The following is a 20,886-nucleotide window of genomic DNA, read 5'->3' on the forward strand; positions in this document are numbered from 1 at the left end:
GGAAGTGGAAGCTCGACGTATCAAAGATGGCTTGTTTTTGTTTGACGCCGTTTGTTTGTTTGCCAGCTGCATCCAAAACACCAGGATTTTTACATTCCTCCCCATCAGCTCCTGTGTGCGCCGAGAGTGACTTCCCCCTTTCTCCTCCACGTCCTTCTCTCTTCATGCAGGCGCCTCTGTGCCAGATCAATCTTCCACCCTGGGACTTCTCTTTATCCCAGGCTTGGCTATCAGTTCTTTATTTCAGATGTTGTACTTCTGCATCTCTATCTGCTTTAGGGTATTTTTTTTCCTCCGCTCTCGTCTCCCTCTACCGTGTGAATTTCACTGTCTTTGCCTCCTTTTCTGGTGTGTGTGTGTTTCTTCCTGCGAACGGTTTTATGCAATTTAAACGATCATTTTCGTTCAAGCAAACATTTTATCATTGAGACAAAATCCCAAAATATTAAAGCTTCACATAAATGGAAAATGCTCACAGAAATTTCTCTCTGAATTAGATTGTGGAAGAAATTGGGCATAATGTTATGATCGCTCACATAACATTATGCCTAATGTGAAGTGAATAACTCTCGTGATCTTTTAAATTATTTTTACATCACAGTTCATGAGTAAAAGCAGAAAACTCAGAAAGGCACAAGAATTTAAGTGGGTTTGACGCGAGATAAACCGTTATGGGTTGACAGCTGGGTCAGAACATCTCCAAACTGAAACTGTTTCTGGTCTGACATGGTCAGAATCTATTGGGTCTGATTTTTTTTAAACGAGCTTGTGTAGCTCACATTGCTGAGGAAGTCCATGCTGATTCTGAGAGAACAATTTGACAATCTTTGTTGGCATTCAGTGACAAGTAGAAAAAAAGAAACTTACCCAATTCCTCACTGTGTCTGGTGTTCGCTCTCAAAAAAAGTATCCATGTCTCCTGCACAAACGGACTAGTTGAAGAGAAATATCAACGTCACAGGGTTTTCTCCAGAAAACCTGCTGAGCCCGGAGGAAGGGGCACCAGGGCGGTCCACTAGCCGCGCACCGTGTTTTATACACTTGCTGCGCGCCCAGTAAACTATAAACCTTGCTTAATCCACCTTTACTAACACTGTGTATCAAAAAATAAAAAATAAACAAACGACGTTCAGCCTGGCGGAGAGGTAATTAAAGCCTGGCAACCCGTCAGGCTTATGACACACCTAGACATCAATGTCTACTTTCTGCATAAAACAAACTTCGGACCAATCACACAACTCATCCAACAAAACCCTGTGTGAAATACTTCGACCAGGGCCTTGCTATTACTGCTTAAGGGCCTCGTTATTATAAGTGATGACCGCGTTATCTTGTTTTCAGACCTGTCACTATTTCTCAAGGACCCACAATAAGTTTCCAATTAATATTGTCATCTAGAGATCATATTTGAACTTGTTTTCAAGTGATGATAATTTGTCATTTCATTACTTTACCTTGTTTTGCTGCTCTGAATATTTAACTTATTAGATCAAAATATGAAAACGTCAATCATCAAGATTTCATTCTGACGTTTTTTTTGTTTTTTTAAATCCCAGCAGTGACTTTAAAGGTTTTGTTTTTCCACAAAAATCAGTCCTTTAACTCAAAACAGCCGTTTTACTAACGAGTGAAAGAAAATTAACATAAACACGTAATGATCAACACGCATGTATTGGAAAGGAGTATCTGATCAGAATTTGTCATATTTAACCATCAAAGAAAATGTCGGAAACAGACGGGAACACATCTAGTGGTATACACTAGACTCATGACTCCAGTTTGTACCGGCTGCTCTTTAACTAAACTGCTGACTACAGAAATCTTTCCCGACTATCAATTATTTATATAGAGAAAAAGCCTTAAATTGAAGCTTTAGCGGACAAGTGCTTCCCATAATGAAGGCAATAACATTTAGTCTAATTTCTTCTGGGAGAAACGCTTATCCTGAGAGACTTGAATGAAAAAGTGTCAACCTAACCCCTCCACACGCACTCCTTACATGAAAACTGCTCTTTAATAAAGTCGTATGAATATTTGCTCAAACGATTGTGGATGAGTACACTCGCTGTAACGGAACAACACGAGAAACAAAGGGCTGGAAGAAGAGTGACAAAGATAAATTGCTTCATCCTGATTCATTATAGATGAAGGGAAAAGTGGGAGTATTAGGAGGTAATGAGGTTAAGAAAGCCACTGAATCTTTAAGCACTTACAGCCTGGAGGAAGTCAGATCTAATTGTATTCTGAGAAAATATGTGGAGATGAACGCAGCAATTAGGGGGAGAGTGCTTCACCTGTAAACCTTTTCCACAGCAGACAATGTGACGGCCGAACAACATGACGAGCGCAGGTGGAATTAGAGACACTAATGGCTTTGGTTCGGTCTGGATTGAGAGTGTGGAGTTTCCTCAACTCCAGTGACGATGCTTCTGGAAATACTTTAAGAGCAAAAGCACATTGCACTAAGATAACCTGAGCAAATACGATGAGTGAAAAAGTCATTCTCTTCTAAACTTAATAAGGTTAATAACTGGTTGTGCCGCCATTGGATACGGTGACCACCATCAAGTGTTTGTTATATCAGACAGTCGATGCGTTTCCATAGAATTGTGCAAATTGGAATTACGAAAATAAATTCGCTTCACGGAAACACGGCAATTTTGAAAAAAACTCTAAATTTGTGGTGAATGTTCACGAATAACAAAAATCAGTGAATAACTGACATTCCCGTCTACAAACATAGCCGCCGAACTTTAATAAGTCAAGCAGCAAGCATAGCTGAACACACATTAACATATTTGCAAACAGGCGGCGGTCCATTGTATGTGCCAGGTGAAACTAAACGTACATCTTCCAAAAAGTTCCATCTTCGTATCTGTAGCACACAATATATCTTCGATCAAGACTTGGTGACCATTAAGGTGTTTTTTTTGGGAAATCATCGCCTTTTATGTACTTTTTTGGTCAGCAGCAGTTTGGCCTCAGACTTTCTCATTCACTCCGTTTCACCTGGTCATTTTCTTATCAATGAATCATGAAACATCGTTTGAAAACTTCAACTGAATTTGGTCAAGTTATCTTTGTCTCCCATTAGAATTTCAATGCTGAACAAAAACACTTAAAAATGGCAAACAAGTAATGAAATGTGCAGAGGGCTGGGGGAAACATTTTTCTTCACAGCACTGCAACACCAGGAGTGAACTCAACTCTAATGCTGTTATCTCTGAAAATGCTCTCAACTTCTCCTCTGAAGCTATTTAGACACTTAGAAAATGATCGACTCGCACAGCGGGATTTCTTTTTTTTATTTTTATAAATCCAGCTTGGGGCAAAAAACACGGTAAAAATAGGATTTCTACTGCTCTATTTCTACTCTATTGTCAAAACTCACAGAGGTACTACAGGGCAATAACTGACCCTGAAGGTACTGAGCAAGTATTAGACATGTATTATTAATCAGTGTCTTATGCAAACCTGCACCGAGTGAGGAAGGAAGGAGAGTAATGTGCTCCATCCTGCACTGTTCTTTATTCAAAACTCCTCACACAATATTGCTCCGATTGCATTCATTATTATTTTATGCAAAGGGAAAAAAAGCAGTTCAGGCCCTGTGCTGGATTGTGCGGTGATGGATGTCTGCCGGTGCCATTTATATGATAACTAGCGCATTGAGAGAAAATCACATACTAATCTATCTGACCTACAGCGCTCGTCTCTGATTACCAGCTGTCATTATTGCCGCCGTCATACATCCTTATATAAAAACCGATGTGGAGACAATGTGACATTTGCATACAAGAAATTTGTGCCATTCTGGTGCTGGGATGTTGATGAAGAGCATCGATGTAGATTAGCCCGGAGCGATACACGTGTTCCCCAACACTTAGGGATTGCCAAACTCTGGAAGCTTGTTTGGGCTTGGCATTTTCCAAGCTAAACGTACAAGCTGTCCTCCTTCTCAAAGCAATTAAAGCTAATTGCTGTTTATACAATTTCTCAAACTATAAGCCCTTAAAAAATGACAGTGAAAGTTTTCTTTCAACTGGATCTCCCCGTCGCGTGTCGGTTCATCTGAGGTGAGTTTCCCCTTCTAAAGAAAGCAGATGTATAATTCAGTGTAGGGCCGTAACGATTCATTGAATGATTTGTGCACCTGGAGTAGTAAAAATCCTCCAGGCAAATTATCTGCCTCGAACCTTAGATAAGTTATTTTTTACTATTTAGGTAGGACTATTTGTTGCAGACCATCAAGTGTAAAATAGTGTATAATAGGGTGGATCTGTTTTCCCAGTTCCCAGACAGAACATTCCGCCACGTTCTGTCTGTAGTTTCTAGCGGGATTTTATTGCTTGACGAAAATGTCTGAGTTTTCATTGTTTTGCTAGGGACCAATAGGGAACGTTAAACTGACTGAAATAGCATTGTGTTTCTCCAGGGGCTGCTTCCTGGCAAGGTGCTATAGTTAGCTAAAACTATACAAAACAATGACAACTGAAATTGAGAATACATTTTTGTTAACGGAAATATAAACGGTAACTGATGGGAAAATAATTGTTCACAACAGCCCTAATGTGGCGTGTAAAGAAGAGCAAAGGAGAACGCAAAGCAACAGAAAACCGTGGCGTCCAGGCGGCACAGGGAGACGGATGAGAGTTAAAAACAGAACGACGTGGAAAGAAAATCAAAAGACTTGAGACTGCGGCAGAAGTTTCACTTCTGTGGTCCATCACATAAAATCCCAATAGAAAACACAGAGGCTTCCGTTTGTTACATAAGGACAAAAAAACCCTGAAAAGGTTCCAGGAGGTGAATATTTTTGCGCAGCACTGTCATAAAGACAAATGTCTGACTTGTGCTTTGCTTCCATTTTAAGAGTCCAGATACTGCAACGAACAGGAAGTCATTGCTCCAATCTATTGACAGAGATATCTTTCTTTTTGTTATTTTCAGGACAACGAAAAAGTAGGTATAAGGTATTTGGTATTCTGTCAGAGCACCGACAATAAGGAGGCTGATGATGTTTGGAGAGTTATGTCCGGGTTCGTCTTTCTAACAAAATAACAGTTAGCAAAAAGATTTCATCAAGGGAACATTCTGTCACTGCCGAACTCGAGTCCTTTGTAGGCACTGCCGCAATCAAATTCATCCAGCATGATAGAGCATTAAAAATTCATTAAAGCAGATAGAGTAATAACTGCTGCCTAGATGTATCATTAATCACGAGATCACACTTTATCTTGTTAGGGGACTCTACATAGACAAGGACTCAAAAAACAGAATCATTTCCATCCCCTGGAATAGGGAGGAAAAAAGAAATTTCATTTATGATCAGAATTTCAAATCAGATTTAAGCTTCTCACTGTAGGAGATGCAGCGATTCTGAACGGGTTATTTATACTGACGCTGGCAAAAGTTTGGGGCTAATTTTCTGTTTTAGGCTGAGTTTTTCTGCTGGGTTGGAAGTGGGCGACGCCAAGCTGTGAAAGTGTGAAATCGCAGGAATCAGATGTAGTCATTGATGGATTTTTACAAAAATAAAAAGTTTTTTTTTTTTGAGTGCACCTTTTTTTTGTGTCCTGTTGTGATGTTTCATTTTTTAAAGTTGTCAACATGCCGAATCTGACAATGTCCGCAGGATCAAGGGAACGGCTAAGTCAAGACAACCTATGTTTGAACACTGCTGCAGTTAATGCTAACTGAGTCAAACGACGTGATAATAAAATATATCAAATGCTTTGACTATAAGCTCTGTTGATTAGCTCTGTTGATAACTTCAGACCATTTATATGGTAAACTTCAGACCAAGTCTGAGATCCAAGATTTCTAAATTACTTTTTTTTGCATTAAAAAGAAAAAAATTCTAATAAAGGTGACAGATAAAGTAATAGTGCTTCCAATTCTGCAATAAAGTAAAGGGCTGTTTCATTTTTCCATTTGTAGGTATTTGGATTTAAATTGTCTGGTTGAAAATAATACAAAAGAGAGTTCAAAAAGGGGATTTCCAAGTTTATTAGGCAATAAAATCACAGCAGAAGTAGATGGATATAAAAGTTGAAGTAATGTATCTGAACCAGGGGTCGGCAATTATTTCTCCCCAAAAGACCCACATAAGAAATTGTCTTTAATTTTGTGCTGAGTACTGAACTAAGCAGAACGCAAATTCCAACAAATATGCATTTACCAAAATTTTCTTTGTTTTATTTAGTTTTTACTTGCAACTGCAGATAAAACAATGTCTCCTTATGTGTGCATTCTTATGCAAATTCAATAAATTCAAGCTATTATTAAAAATAGTCCTGACTGCATTTTCCTGAACTGCTGAGAGCAGCAGTTCAGCTATAAATAAATAACCAGCACCAAAACTCAACATTCTGGATCGATCGCTCTTCTTTTAGCCTCATCTCAGTGCTTAAATTTCACTTCTCATTGCATTTAGTTACTTAAAAATATGTCACAAATAGTCAAAATAAAGGCAGCATATTCATAGTCAACACATTTTGCAGTTTGGTTTCCAATTTTCATGCACTTGTTGGTTTGTGTTCATAGAAACCAACTAACTAGTGACAAAGACAATTTCTTATGTCATTTTTTTAATGTAATTGAATATCTCCATTTACAAGAGGCTTCTTTTGGATGCTACTTAAATACAAAAAAGTTATTCATATCAGTAAACTGAACATAAATTTCATCATATTTATTGATGTTCTCAAGGAAATCATTCTGTCAGTTTTGTTCTTTTGATTTACCGTTGATAAGTGAAGTTTATGATGACTATAAATCAAAATTCTTCTCATAAATATATTGAGATCAATGGTAAATGACACACAGCTCTATATTTTGGTTTGTTTATGAAAGTCAGGGAGCCCATATGACAAACAAATGTAAATGTATTCAATAAAGCAAAATTATATAGCAGATTTGATTATGTTTATCTCTTTAATTAATAAAAATGCTATACAAAAAACAAAGATTAGGAATAGTGCTTAGATACAAGCTGGTTTGTTTACAGGTGTCAAATGGAAATAAAAAGAGAGCAAAAGGCCGTTTGTTTCAGGAGTGGGTTTGTTTCAGGAGTGGGTTTGTTTCAGGAGTGGGTTTACAATGGAGAAGGGCTGAGTAAGTTTGTTGTTGTTGTTGCTTTACAGAAGCGGTTTCCTGCATGTCTATGAATAAACTTACAATTTATTCATAGACATGTAGTGAGACAAAAAAAGAAAAAAAGAGGCTCAAGAGGATGTTTTTGGCAACTGCAGACATTAAACGCAAGGAGATTAATCGCCCTCGTCTGATCAGCTTAATGCTTTCTTGTATCTTAATAGTAACAGAGGACGGAAAATAGGAGCTTGTCGTCGAGTTGCCTGGATTTCCCGTTACCTTGGTAACAAGCACGGCGCTCCAGCAGGCGAATAAGGAAAAGGTAAGACCATGTCCAATCCCCTTAACATGTTTGGCATATCCCCTTCATCAATCACCCGCATCAGGCTGGCACTTACTGTAAATCAGCCAGAGCACAAAATTCAGCGTCACAGACAGACAGACAGACAGACAGACAGACAGACAGACAGACCCCCGCCGCATCGCCCTCCTCTGACTTGGGACAAAGCCAAACACGTCCAAGTGACAACTGGGACTTTAAAAGAACGGCTGCAGAAAAACGTCTAATTAGCCCTTCGAGCCACTTGGTGGATACCTGCGAAGCCTCGGTGGCGAGCGGCGCTGTCACTTCTTCCCTTTGGCCTCATGTTAGATTTATAAGGAGGACGACCTCCTTTTCCGAGGCTGTAACCTGGTTACAGCACACTCAGCAATCACAGACAACTAACGGCGAGAGGAAACGAAGGATGATCCTTTGTTAAAAGGTTTTCACTGAGGTTGCAGGTAACGCAGAATCGTCTTTGAAACGTGACTCTAAAGTGGTTCACCGCTTGGGTAATAAAGCTGAATCCTTTGAGTGTGCGTGTGTGTGTGTCTGTGAGAGTTCACAGGTGTTTTGAGACAAGTTTGAATACATTTCCATTTTTAAGCGGGATCTGTATGCATGCATATTTTTAAATTGGGGGAGCAGCACCACCGGTCGCTCTCTGGATCAAGCGGGCCGAGGTAAAATGGGTCATGTTTCTTTGTGCAGGTGTCAGCCGCCTAAATGCAGAAACACAAACGCGGACTGTGGAGGCTTGTTGTGGTCTTTATACGTGGAAACAACAGATATTGGTTGTGATGTACAGAGGTTCTGGCAGCTCCTGCTGCTTTGATGTGGAGCGACGTCCTGCTGGAACATTTGTTCACAAAACACACATTTTGTGACCTTGGACGTGTGTTTCTGTTCTTTTCTGCCGCAGTTATCGTCAGTGTTTAAAGGGGGCAGAATTATGTAAAATTCCCTTTTTTGAGCTTTACATTATGTTATAACAATATAAGCTAGTTTAACATCAACTCGGGGCCCACAAAAAAAAAAAAGTAAATGGTCTTATATATATATATATATATATATATATATATATATATATATATATATATATATATATATATATATATATATCACATTTTCTCAAGTCAGAGGACTCCAAAGCTTTTTCCACTACAATTCATTCAGTCATTCACTCTCTGATGATGATGAGCTATTTTGTAGCAGTTAGTCCTAGGACAAAACAGAGGACCTCAATTTTTATCACAGATTCTGTGTCTTAAACAACAAAGTGAGAAAGGAAAAATGTTTTCTAAAAGTTAGATGCTCTCGCTTTAAAGATCATGCACTCGTTTGAGTTGCTTTATCACACAACAGGCGCTGAACTTTGTGGTTGTGGCGTGGCAGAATGTGGAAATGCTCTAGAGGCTACGAATACTTCTGCATGAATTATTTGTATAGGATAAAGCATGAGAACAAAAGAAAAGGCAAATCAGTCAGTGTCATCATCATACTGCCTCGGATAGCCTTTTCAAAATGAGTAGCACTTCCTGTTCTAAAATCCATTTGCTGTTTAGAAAGATGCAAAAAAGAAACTAGGCAGCTGGGACAGAAAGAAAGAGAGAGCGAGAGGACGAAGTCAGGGAGGTGTCAGGTGGATTTGTAAAATCCACAAAAAAAAAACAGATTGTCATCCAAAGTTTCTTCCCACACATCCACTTTACACGACAGAAAAAAGGTGTTGTGAAAACCATGTTTCCTTTCATTAACCCTGAGACAAACCCCCCTGCTGTATCGACATCTAACCACATTTTCAAGGAGAGACAGATGTCGACTCGCTCTTTTTGACTGACACGCTACAGTTGATTTCAAACGGTTCGGTTTTTCTGGCATTGACCTGGCTTTAAAGCAAAGTCCATAAATTTTAATGGAGGTGAGGTCAGGGCCATCTAAAAGCTCGATATCATCCTTCTTTATCCGTCTCAAAGCCCGTTTGTGCGTGTGTGTTAGGGATTGCCGTTCTGTTGAAACATCCAGTTTTTTTTACCGCAAGCACAAATCCAGAACGGAGCAAATCTGGCCTGAAGCTCAAGCGCCTGATTCAGGTGGAATGGTTGGTTGTTTATTTTTTCCTTTCTTTTTTATTCCATCTCTAGGTGACATATTCCCATGCAAATAAAATTAGTCAATAAAAGCTTAAACTGAAAAGCATTAGCGACAGCAAAGGTTGTTTCTCTTCTATTAATCAGATTTTTCCATCTTAATTTGAACAGAACAGATTCAGGATGCACCGATTGCATTTTTCTGGCAGATCTCAGATCTTTAAAGGACTGATTGCGATCTGCTCAGGACTTATTGTTTTAAGTCAATAATCGCATGATGTTGATTTTGAAATGGACCAGTTCCAATGGTAGATAATTTTACTTACAAGACATTTTCCCATGTTACAAGTGAAATAACACTTATGTAGTTCTAAAACTAGAAATTTTACCTCAATATTCAGTTAGTACTGAGATAAAAAAAAAGCTAGTTTTTTTCTTATTTCAAGGGTACTTATGTATTTATACTAGGAACTAGACAGAACATTTGGAAAGATTTTGTGTTTATGCAAAATTATACCAGAAGCTTTTAAAAATCATGTGGCTGAGATACAACTATTAAGAGTTTTCAACAGATATTCATTACGGTGGATGTATACTTTTGGAACTGTGATTGAAACTTGTGCATCAAGTTTTTTTTAATCTATGGAAGTTATTTGCTCCATAATGGAGAACAACAGTTGAAATGCATCATAGATGCTGGAAATAAGTAGATCTATTTAAACTTCCCACCAGAACTCCAGATACCTGCTCTATGGTGCAGCTGAGTCCAGAGACGCCACGATCCGATATGAATATCTGTATCGGTGCAGATATGATGTAGAGCGTGACAATGTGCAAGATCCATAAGAACATATCAATTGAGTCTAATTCTTGCTTTGTGCTCTGATGTCATGTTTGGTAATTAATTTTAAATTTCTGAACCACTTGAAGAGAAGGTTTGTGGAAGTTTATTTCTCCATGTTTGGCCAAAGTAGTCAACCTATTGCTGATCAGTTTCAGTGTCTTTATTATTTATTTTACATATGCTGTTGTACTGCTAGTTGGGTTGACTTAAGCAATTAAAACTCTGTTGTTTTTCCAAGTTTATCCAAGCTTGTGAAGGCATTAGTGTGCTGGTAAAGAGTTGCCAAATACATTTATAATTGAGTACATTTAAAAAAAGAAACGTTTCAAGTTAATTCTACCAAGTCTTTTGTTATTGGATCGGTGTCGGGCAGTGATAAACCTCAGACATTGATATCGATATCAGATATTGATATCCGGAATTAGACGTGAACAAAGTGGATCGGTGCATCCACAGCCGAGCCTAACGTGTTGCCGTAGGACGGTGTTTCACAAAAAGATGGCCGCTGCTCCTCGACCCACCTGTACTGTTGCTCTTGCGATGAACCGCTCATCGCATTCTTAGAAACGTGGAGACTTGACGCTTGTCTAAATCTACAATAAAACCTGTGAAGAGCAGCGCTGTAATAATCGGCATCTCGAGGTTGACATAAAAAGCTCGATATCTGGCTCAGACCATGTCAATCATGAGAAGCAGCCGCAGACTCCGCGTGGCTTTGTCAGCTGTCGGTGAACGGGTGAGAGGTTGAGCTGTTAATTAGCTGAGCAGGTTGAAGAGACTGTCGAGGGGAGCGGAAAAAAAAAAAAGAAAAAAAAAAGAGGGTAGAAAGGGCCAGGTACTGGAGGGAGATGAAGAAAGGTCATAAAAAGTAGACAGGAAAGCCGCGCGCAACCCTGAACGCTCATTATTTTTCTGACGGGGTTCAGCAGACGATAACTCTGAGTCTAACCAGCATCGGAGGAGTGAAATATAGCACTTAGCAACCGGGCTCACTGTGCTAGGAACATCTAGTAAACATTGAGGATATTATGTAAATACGGCACAGGTGTATACATGAATTTAGATATAGCTCTCATTAGCATAAGCCACGAGTCAGGATGAGAGTTCAAGCACACAGAAATTCTCCTGAAAGCACTGGACACTGAAGGGCTGGCACAAGATGAATTGTTTTATCATCTAGTGGGGAGAAATTAGCATGATTATGCACCTAGTATGCTTGATTATTGCTCGGGCATGTAGGAGGGACGGCTCTTTCTGCTCTTATGTGCCAGAGGGTGTTTGCAGGATCAAAAAAGAGAAAAAAAAAGCTAACTCCATGCAGGATTTGTTTTTTTAATAAGAGAAGGGAGCAGCTGGCCCTTTAAAGAGCTGAGTTAAGAAATTTAGGGAGTGCAATTCTTGCTAACAAATTTAAACATGAACAATTAGAGCTACTGTTCGTCTTCAAGATCAATCTGTATAGGAACAAGTTAAAGGTGGGACTTTTGAAGGAGGGATGCCCGCTACGTCAGCATTAACACTAATATTTGCTGAGAATATTATTTTTTCTTTTCATATCGGTATTGATCTGGACTAACCCAATACTTATTTCCATCTTGTTGTTGCTTCCAGAGGCGAAGGGGAGGGGGTTGGTCATGTAGTATTTTTTGGTCATGTGACAGTGATGCAACATTCGATTGTGGATTGTATTGTCGGACATCGACACCAGGCCACTGTCTCTTTAAGAAGCTTCTGCTCTTCCTGAAACTCCGCCTTCAGGAAGTCATGGCTTCTCTATTAGCCCTCTAGCGTTTTTACCAACAGTTCTCTGAGAAGTAGATGGCATAATGAGACGTGCCGTTCCACCAGGTGTTTACTAATTGCTGCTGGCTAGTCTGAAGGAGCTGAGTGGAGGAGTGGCAGTCGAGGGCTGTTCTGTGAGGTGGAACCTGGAAGTTTGGAAGCTGCAGCCCTGAGGAGATGTGTCTTGAAGATGGAGCTTGGCTTAACAGTTGCCGTGGGAGATTAAAATGTTTCTTACATACATCTTTTTTTTTATCAAGGTAACACTCCAAGTATGTTTTTTGCTAATAGAATAATATTATAACATAATAGCTCAAAGATCAACACCGTCGATTTTACATGATACTATGCAATACTTTCATCAAATGTTAGATTGCACTAGTTAGTTAGAATATCAAGCACCTTCCAAACCTTGAAAACACCTCACTGAAATTCAAGCACTTTCAAGGATTTCAGGCAGTCGTCTGCTGACTCAAACTCCAGTCTATGGAGGGATGCAGGGCTTTTCATCCATTATCGGAAACGCACAAACACAAACGCGTGGAATGAATCGCTGCGTGTGTAATCCATCTCCATGAAATACGAGATCATCTCTGCTATGCTCACTACTCTAAGCAGCAGCTCTCTGTTCTGTGTAGGAAAAATTAAACTTCAAATCCATCAATTACACCAATCAGGAGGGAGAGAGAAAAAAGTGGGGCTGTGGCTTTGATAAAAAGATGTATGGGAGGAAGAAGAAGGAAAAGAAGAAGAGGAGGAGGAAGCTGTCAATAGTAAGGCACTTCTTGCTGGCTGCCATTTTAAATCAACAGTCACCGCCGCTCCGGTGTGTGTAATCAGTTTAATTTAAAACACCGTCAAATTTTTATTTTATGACTGGAAGAGACCCGAGATCAGCAGGATTTACTGTACGTAAAAAAAAAAAAAAACAAGCAACAAAAACACACAAGTGTTGAGTAGTTCATCATCTCAGTTAAAGATCTGGTCTCAGTGTTGGTCCCAGATGATGCACATTATAGCCTGCAAAACTCATCAGCATCACGGCGCATTAAGGCGCTTCTCTTTAAATCAGCTTCCTGTCACTGGGGGGAGGGCGGGAAAAAGTTGGACGTTTGTTGCAAAGGAATGAAATCAAATTCCTGCGGGCCAGAAAGCAGAAGAAGAAGAAGAAGGGAAAAGAAAAAAATCACAACTTACTTGGACGCGGCTCGGCCGGAGCGTTGCCAGGGAAACAGGACATTGCCAACAGCTGCCCGGTAGCTGTAGACGCCCAGGAGTCCGAGCGCCAGGGCGACCTTGGAGACGAGCGAGCAGCGTCTCTGAACCAGGAAGTGGATGAGGAGCAAGCAGAGCGCGGACAGCAGAGACAGGACCGTCTTGTGTTCGGAGCTGATAAACAAGATAAAAAAAAAAAAAGAGACATAAATAACATGTTTTATATAAAAGAAGAGCTTTCAAAGTTTCCAAGCGGAAGTTCATTCATATTTCATATTGGCCGACAGACTTTAGTCATTTATTTACGCAACCTCGAGACAGGATCCTGTCGATTCTAGTTTTCAGCGATAAAAGCAGAAGCGCTGGATGACTGGATGGATGCCGAGCATTTATGAGATGAAACGCTGTCAGTCACATTCGGCAGCAGCATCAGTCGAAGCCTTCAGATCACCCGTTTTAAGCTGTTTAGCGGATTTAGGAGCACGCCTGTAAGAAATTGCGCCACGCCACTTCGAGCACGAGGCCAGAAATAATAAGACCTCAAAGGACGCATCAAAGCCGAGCGGGAGTTGCGTGCGTTCGCCGCCCGTTGGAAAGTCGGGATGTTTTCTGTTTTTTTTTTTTTTTTTTTCCCTCCCTCGACTACCTGGATCTCATTATCCAAGCGAGACGGCAGAGCAGGTAGGAGAAAAAGAGGGCAACGTCGGACCAAGAAAAGGTCAGAGTCCACATCTCTATTCCACAACGCGATGCATGTTCAAAAACAAACGATGTTGTTGGAATATTAACTGAGAGGTCACAATTTCGGCTTTCCACAGTCGCAGATGGCTACCTCAAAATACTAAGTGGAGGGGAGGGGAAAAAAAAACCCAACAACATGTGAAGAGAGCGGCTTCAGCAGAAAGCAGACGTAGGCCCCTGTTCACATTTACATTTTCAAACGTCTGGCGAGACGAGCTGTTGTTACAGCATTAGCTTCCTGTGTGTTTGCACTACAGCAGCTACAGTGTCTGACAACCTTTTATCTCCCGGTGATGAAAATCCTCCCCTGGAGGACAGAAAATGACTGGTTGCACTGATATGTTATGACTGGGTGTAGGTGGAGCAGCAGAAATTGTAACCTCGTGTGCGTTTGTTTTCTTTTCATTCCAGAGAGCCGCCGCTGAATTTCTGGCCTTAAATATTAAATAACGTCTTATTTGTGTTCTGCCTCGACTGGTTTCAGACTCTCACCTTCGCTGAGAGCAGCGCTGGGAGGGTTTGGTTCCCACACGTCCACACAATTACTCAAAGACGGTAATATGCTGTATGTTACGAGGCGAACACTCAGATCGCAGCTCTAGCGAAAGCTCAGCACTCATTAAATGTTTGGGTTAAACTGCTAAGCTTTTGCTATTTTATAAAAACAAAGTGTGAAAAGCCCCAAATAGGTGTTTGCACACATGTACAGATGAAGCCGATGACTTTTAGGGAGAAGAAAATCAGATTTTTACTGTCACTATTTCTTGACAGAGTGAGACAATGTGTGAAAAAAATGGAGATGCTCTGACTGCTCCTGGTGGTCCTATTGTCATCTAGGTGAATCTGCAGCTCTCAAAAACTAGCTTACATAGTTTAAGACTTTTAAAGACCTTTTTGATGGCAGAAAGCAACAAAAACAACAGATTTCTGGGGTCTGCTCTCTACAGCTAAAGGCCAAACTCTGTCTTAAACAGGATATTTTGTTTATAGCAGTCACTATTATAAATCACTATTTTTTTGTTATGACTGTTCTTTATCTCATGGGTTGTTGTTTTTTTTCTCTAGCTATGAGTTGTTTATCTTGTTTTAAGTTTTTTGTGTCCAAACAAGCTTTTCATCTCGTTAGTTTCTCTCATTACAAGTTTTTTTCATCACATAAGTTGTTTTTTTATTTCTTCATAGCAAGTATTTTTATCTCTTTAAAATGAGTTCTGTTTGTCCTGTTATAACGTTATAATGTGAAACTTTCTTGAAGATTCGGGCAATGAAACATTTCCATACTAAAAACAAAATTGTGCAGCTAAGTAACCCTAACCAAATCATCTAGGGTGTATTAGCAGCTAGTTACTGGTAGCATAAACCTTCTGCAGTCATAGAAAGTGATGATATCTGGCCATAATTCCAGAAAACTCCAGCGAGAAACCCCCCAAAAAGAACTATATATGCAAGAGTAACTAGTCCCACCACAACAACATTTAAGGCCTGTGTATTTAAAGCCACCAAACATTTTCAAAACAAATTTAAGACATTTTAATGCGTTAATTTTAGCTGAATACATTTTAAAACAAATGGGAAATAAGTCTTGAACTTGAATAACACGAGTCTCCCGTACTTTTGGGTCTTATTATTTTGCCCGTAATGGGCCTCCACAGGTGTCGTTTCCGATTGGTTTTAGAATTTCCCCCAACACCAGAACCTACTCATCTAATCACAGGTCCGGCAGAACCAACCTGTTGAGCCAGTGGCTGACATCTGGGAGGTGGGCCCACTGAACTCCTGTCTGGTTGAGGGAGCGCAGCAGCCGGCAGCAAAGCAGAGTGAAGGGGGGCGTGGCCAGCGCCAGCCACTTCTCCGAGACGACCTCCTGTTTGGGGTGAGCGGAGGGGTGGCTGTCCTTGGACGGAAGGAGGTGCTCCTCTTCGTCTCTGGAGCCCCTCTGCTCCCTGAAGTACTTCCTGCACACGTCCTGGAAGACGGCGAGGCAGAGCGTGTTGAGCAGGAAGTACCAGGTCTGGTGCTCCTCTTCGACGAAGCTGCTCGCCGCCAGGCTGAGCGTGTGGCCGACGGTTCCGGCCAGCAGCAGGACGTCCAGCTCTGACAGCGACCACGCTCCGCCGGTGCTCTGAACAGGAGACTGTGAAGGCGAAGAAAAAACAGACAGTTTACACAGCGAAATGTGAGAAAAGTACAATCACAACACTAAATATGAATAACTGAAAGTGAAGGAAAAACCCTTCTTTGTCAGAGTTTAGTCCTCTGATTGCTTGAGGAACCTTTTGCCTTTTATTGTGTTGATATCTTCTTCTAAATGCCAGGAGACTGAACAGGTCTGGGGAGGAATGAAAGGAATCTTCAATAATACTCAAGGCTTTCATTTGGCATCTATTGGTCTCCAGAGAGAGGAGAAATATTACAATAACACACATCATTACCCTACAATTAATTTGTACCGCAGTTGACCACCATTGTATAAACCCAGATCTAAGGTCTGCAAAACCAAATGATATTTTTATGATAAAGTCAATAAGAAATGGTAGTTTTAGCAGTCATCCTGTATGTTTTAATGAAGTACCTTCACAGAGTATCTACAGAAGGACGACATCAATGGTGCAAAGTGTTTTTTAACATTAAACTACGAGTTCACATTTCTTCATTTTCCATTAGTTTTTTTTCTTTAAAAAGCAAAATGGTCTTAAAATAAAAATAAACAGTTCAGTTCACTTAGCTTTTAAAGCTAAGTCACATTTTTTTGCCGTCTTCAGACCAGTTTTATTTTGTATCAACGGGGGTAAATGTTGCTCTTTACACTTAAAAGATGTAAAGAATGGGGAGTTTGAAGGGCAGATGAGCAGCTTAATTATTTAGATTTTTTTTTTTTTTGCAAGTAGTCCTTCCTCAGCAAGTTTGTGAGTCCCACTGGTATGTCTTGCTGAGAGGTAGAAGTTGGAAGGTTTTCATTTTCTGGCTCATTGATGCATTTGCCTGGTTTGTTTTGTCTTCTCAACAAGCTGTCCCAGAAATCAAATCATAAAACTGATACATTAACATCTGAAATCCACAGTGGGCTACAGATCTGACCCTTTCGGAGGCTCTGGTCAGATGAAACCAAAATTAAGTTTTCTGGACGACATGAAACTGTCCCCACTGTGAGACATGGAGGTGGGAGCATCATTAGGGAAATGGCAAGTTTTAGAAAGTCACATTTAAGACTTTTTAAGACCCTTTTTTTAATACCACCTTGAATAAAATTTAAGACCAAAAAAACTTCAGGTACAAGAGATCCTGTCATATTACAACCAATCATGGCAAGAAATTACATTTTAGTGTCTGTCTGCGGCAACTGACAGCAATTTTGTGCTTTTGCACTTTGCATGGCTTTTTACGGCCTTAAAAACGTCTGACTAGTTAGCTACATTTTAAAATATATATTTGCTAGCTGGCTAGCAAGCAGATATTAGCAGCTGCTTAGCGTTAGCCTGAACCACCTTGAGTCACCTAATGAAGATATCTGCAAGACTCAAGCTTTTGCCTTTAAGAAAAAAAAACTACATAAACAAAATGTCATAGTATTGCCATGATAATATTTAAGACCGCTCATTAACATATTTAAGGCTAAATTAAAATGTTTTTATAGCCCTAAAGACATTTCAAGGCCTTAATTTTAGATTCGCAAACACCCTGATAACACACCTTTTCAAAAAAAAGTTTGTAAACCTACATTTTTAAAACTCTCATAGTTTAATACAAAGATACATGGTTTAAGACTTTTTAAGAAGGTGCAGACACTGTAATTATGCTTTTCTTCATCAGGAACAAAAGAAGTTGGAATGTTTTCTACAAAACATGGATGGAGCTAAATAAAGGACAATCCCAAAAGAAAACATCGACAAAAAGACTTGAGCCTCAGGTGTAGCATCAATTTCCATCACTCTAAATCAAACGAGAGCAGGATCAGGATGGTTTAGATCTAAGCTTCTTTATTTGTGCAAATGGCCCAATTTGGTCCAACTAGGGAGTTTGTGAGAAGACGAGAAAACTTCAGTTCACAGACACTTTCTATTCAATATGACGGAGCTTGAGCAAAAGTGACTCTTTCGATGTGGTGCACATGTACCCTGAAAGAGATGCAACTGTATTTCAGGGAAAAGTGGTATAACAACAGAGTGAATCAGAAACACACTACATTATTTAGATGTTTTCTCAAAAGTTGCAAAAACTGTTTGGAAGTAGATCTTAAACCAGCTTTGTGTTGTTGGTTAGTTCGCTGTGTTGGTAAGAATTGCCTGCAGATCTCCTCCTGAGACGCTCGTGCTATTTGTAATAAACGCTAATAGATTTGAGGATATTTAAGAAGATTCTTCTCACTTCTGATCAGCTGAATTTGTGGAAAATGTAATTTGATATGCTTCGGATGTTTTTCTTAAGAGGAGAACATGAGCCTGAACACACACACGCAAGATATTTTTAGCTCGCCCACCTCTGCTTTGGCATTGCAGTTGCCAGTGGGATAATTAGCAGGTTCAAATAACCTCCAAGATGATTAACATTAAAATTATTCAAAATTGAAAAGCTAACCCCACAGCATCTATTAAATGACCTGTGTACTTTATAGCATTCTGGACGCAACACCAACAAAGCAGAAAAAAACAAGTCAACTGATGCAAAACCTATTCACCATTGGCAATTTTTCCTCTACGTTGCTTTTTATAGTTAGACTATATATATTTGTTTGAAGCCATCAGATTATCCATCATGTTAATACTTCCTATAAAACAGTCACTTCCTGCCATGGCACGGCAAACAGTGACCGTGAGCCGTCATCCATCAATTGCGGACCCGTCTCAGGAGGATGAGCCTGTCCCATCCTCGAGATTGGGAGTTTTTCCAGCTTCGCGCTTGTATGCAAATGACTTGATTTAGCGCAAAGTCAGTTCAGACAGAGTTCAGCCAACCTCTCAGCTCAGCAGCAATATTTCACCTCGGAAAACAACAGACGTGCCTCATCGGCCCCGATGACGGAGAGAGAGAGAGGCTGAGTTGCTACGTGCCGGTACCTGCAGGCTACGGCAGCGGGGCCCGCTGTGGGAATGGGCTGACTGAGAATTGATTTTCCTTCAAAAAGTACAAAAGAAACGCAGGGCCCGTTTTAGAACAAATGGTTGTTTTTTGGGGGAGGTTTTCTAAAGCACATTAGATCGTTAAACATTTAGTTTTAGTAGTTTTATTCAAAAGAAGACAAGTAGAAGAGGCGGGTTGGGAAGACACTTAACTTTCACATTACATTCAGAAAATTGAGGCTGTAATTTTGCTTGTTTATAATGACTGTCTTTCAAGGCATAATGTTGCCTCTAAGTTATAAATGGGCTCAAATGGCAATTCAGAACTATTAAGCCAGATTATTGGCTAATCACTCTTTATTCTGTTATTAATCAAACTTCAGTCTCTAAACAGATTATTGAAGTTGTTTTGGGACAAGCAAATGAGCATCGTGTCTCATTATTATCTTTAGAAAACATTAAAGCTTTAAAAGAAATTAGTTCAATGTATTTCCACTTGTATTATTGAAATAATACAATCTATAAGATTTCTTACTTCAATAAAGTCAGGAACAACACTTGCGCAGAAATAATGCCGCATAACAACCTGTTCAGTTTAGCATAGTTTCTGATAAGGAATACATGACACATTCTGTTTACAGTCAGGTGGAAGCTAAGGGCTAGTTCGACTACATGCTAAAAATCACAGCGCCATCTAGCGACCTGGGATGACAACTAGAGCAAACTCAAGACGTCTTAGCTGCTCCGTCTAAACGTGGAACGTTTTTCCCAATCAGCATCGGAAAATACAGGCAGTTTCCAGTCCCGTGTAAACGTAGCTCAAGTTGAATCTAGTTTCTCTCGTCATAAGAAATGACAATTACATGCTTCACTAAGAAAATAGGTCAGATTGCTTTGCTGTTGCAGCACCTTCAAGCATTCAGCATCCCGAGGTGAGTGAATCTTCACTGGTGTAGACAGTGCGTCTGCATAGCTTAGCATGAGATTAGCATATATAAGCTCATTATTAAGGTCAATGCTTGGGTATTTTGCAGCATTTATGTGTTCCAGCTCTCACTTGTAATGTCAATCCCTGGGGAAAATTAAAACATGCATCAAACAGCATTAGGTGAAGCAGATGATGCTTAGGAATTATTTATATGTCATTCAAATACAAGACGGATTCACAATTATGTCTTTGGACTTTACCCCACATGGTTCCTTGGTACGTTTAAACGTAAAAGTAAATGACAGAGATAGAAAGTGTTTTTCTATTCTAATTTATTTATTTAAATAAATAAATAAAAAACAAAGCTCTTTGCATGTTTTTGTGGTCGAATGCTTTTCGATCTTGCTTACAATACAAATTGTCAGAGAGTAACATAATTTTGGGAGACTAGTGGTCGAACAATATTTACATGTGAGATTGATCTTATTTGCCTTGGTCTAAAAATAAACCACTGTGCTCTTTTGCTCTCCATAGAGAAATTTTACTGACAGACTGGCCAATCAGGTCATGTCTGTACGTTAACAATAGTCACAGCAACTTTCTTGCTATTTTTAGCGACATTTCAAAGCATCAGCAAAAATCACACAGGTCACATTTTTAGAAGATTGTCAATTGCTGATCGACTAGAAAACTGCGATTGGTGCACAGCTAATCCATTCACCAAGAGGTGGGGAGAAAACGTTCTGTGATTTGTACAAATGAAAAGTTCTGTTTACATTTTTGTGAGCTCCAAATACCCTGCACACTGCTCA

At 39.8% G+C, this 20,886-nt stretch overlaps 1 protein-coding gene across 2 annotated transcripts in view; it reads right to left on the bottom strand.

Annotated features, from left to right (window-relative positions):
• pigg (phosphatidylinositol glycan anchor biosynthesis class G) overlaps positions 1-20,886 on the bottom strand; it is a 76,635-nt gene that overhangs the window by 17,977 nt on the left and 37,772 nt on the right. For both annotated transcript variants that reach the window (XM_055034178.1, XM_055034179.1), the window contains exons 9-10: positions 15,820-16,223; positions 13,331-13,522 (exon numbers count right to left, since the gene is read on the bottom strand). In XM_055034178.1, coding sequence (XP_054890153.1) covers positions 13,331-13,522; positions 15,820-16,223 — 596 coding nt within the window. The remainder of the gene's footprint in view (positions 1-13,330; positions 13,523-15,819; positions 16,224-20,886) is intronic.

Source organism: Poeciliopsis prolifica, unplaced genomic scaffold (genome assembly GCF_027474105.1).
Source record: "Poeciliopsis prolifica strain line A6 unplaced genomic scaffold, Auburn_PproV2 SCAFFOLD009, whole genome shotgun sequence".
In the NCBI taxonomy this organism is placed as follows: domain Eukaryota; kingdom Metazoa; phylum Chordata; class Actinopteri; order Cyprinodontiformes; family Poeciliidae; genus Poeciliopsis; species Poeciliopsis prolifica.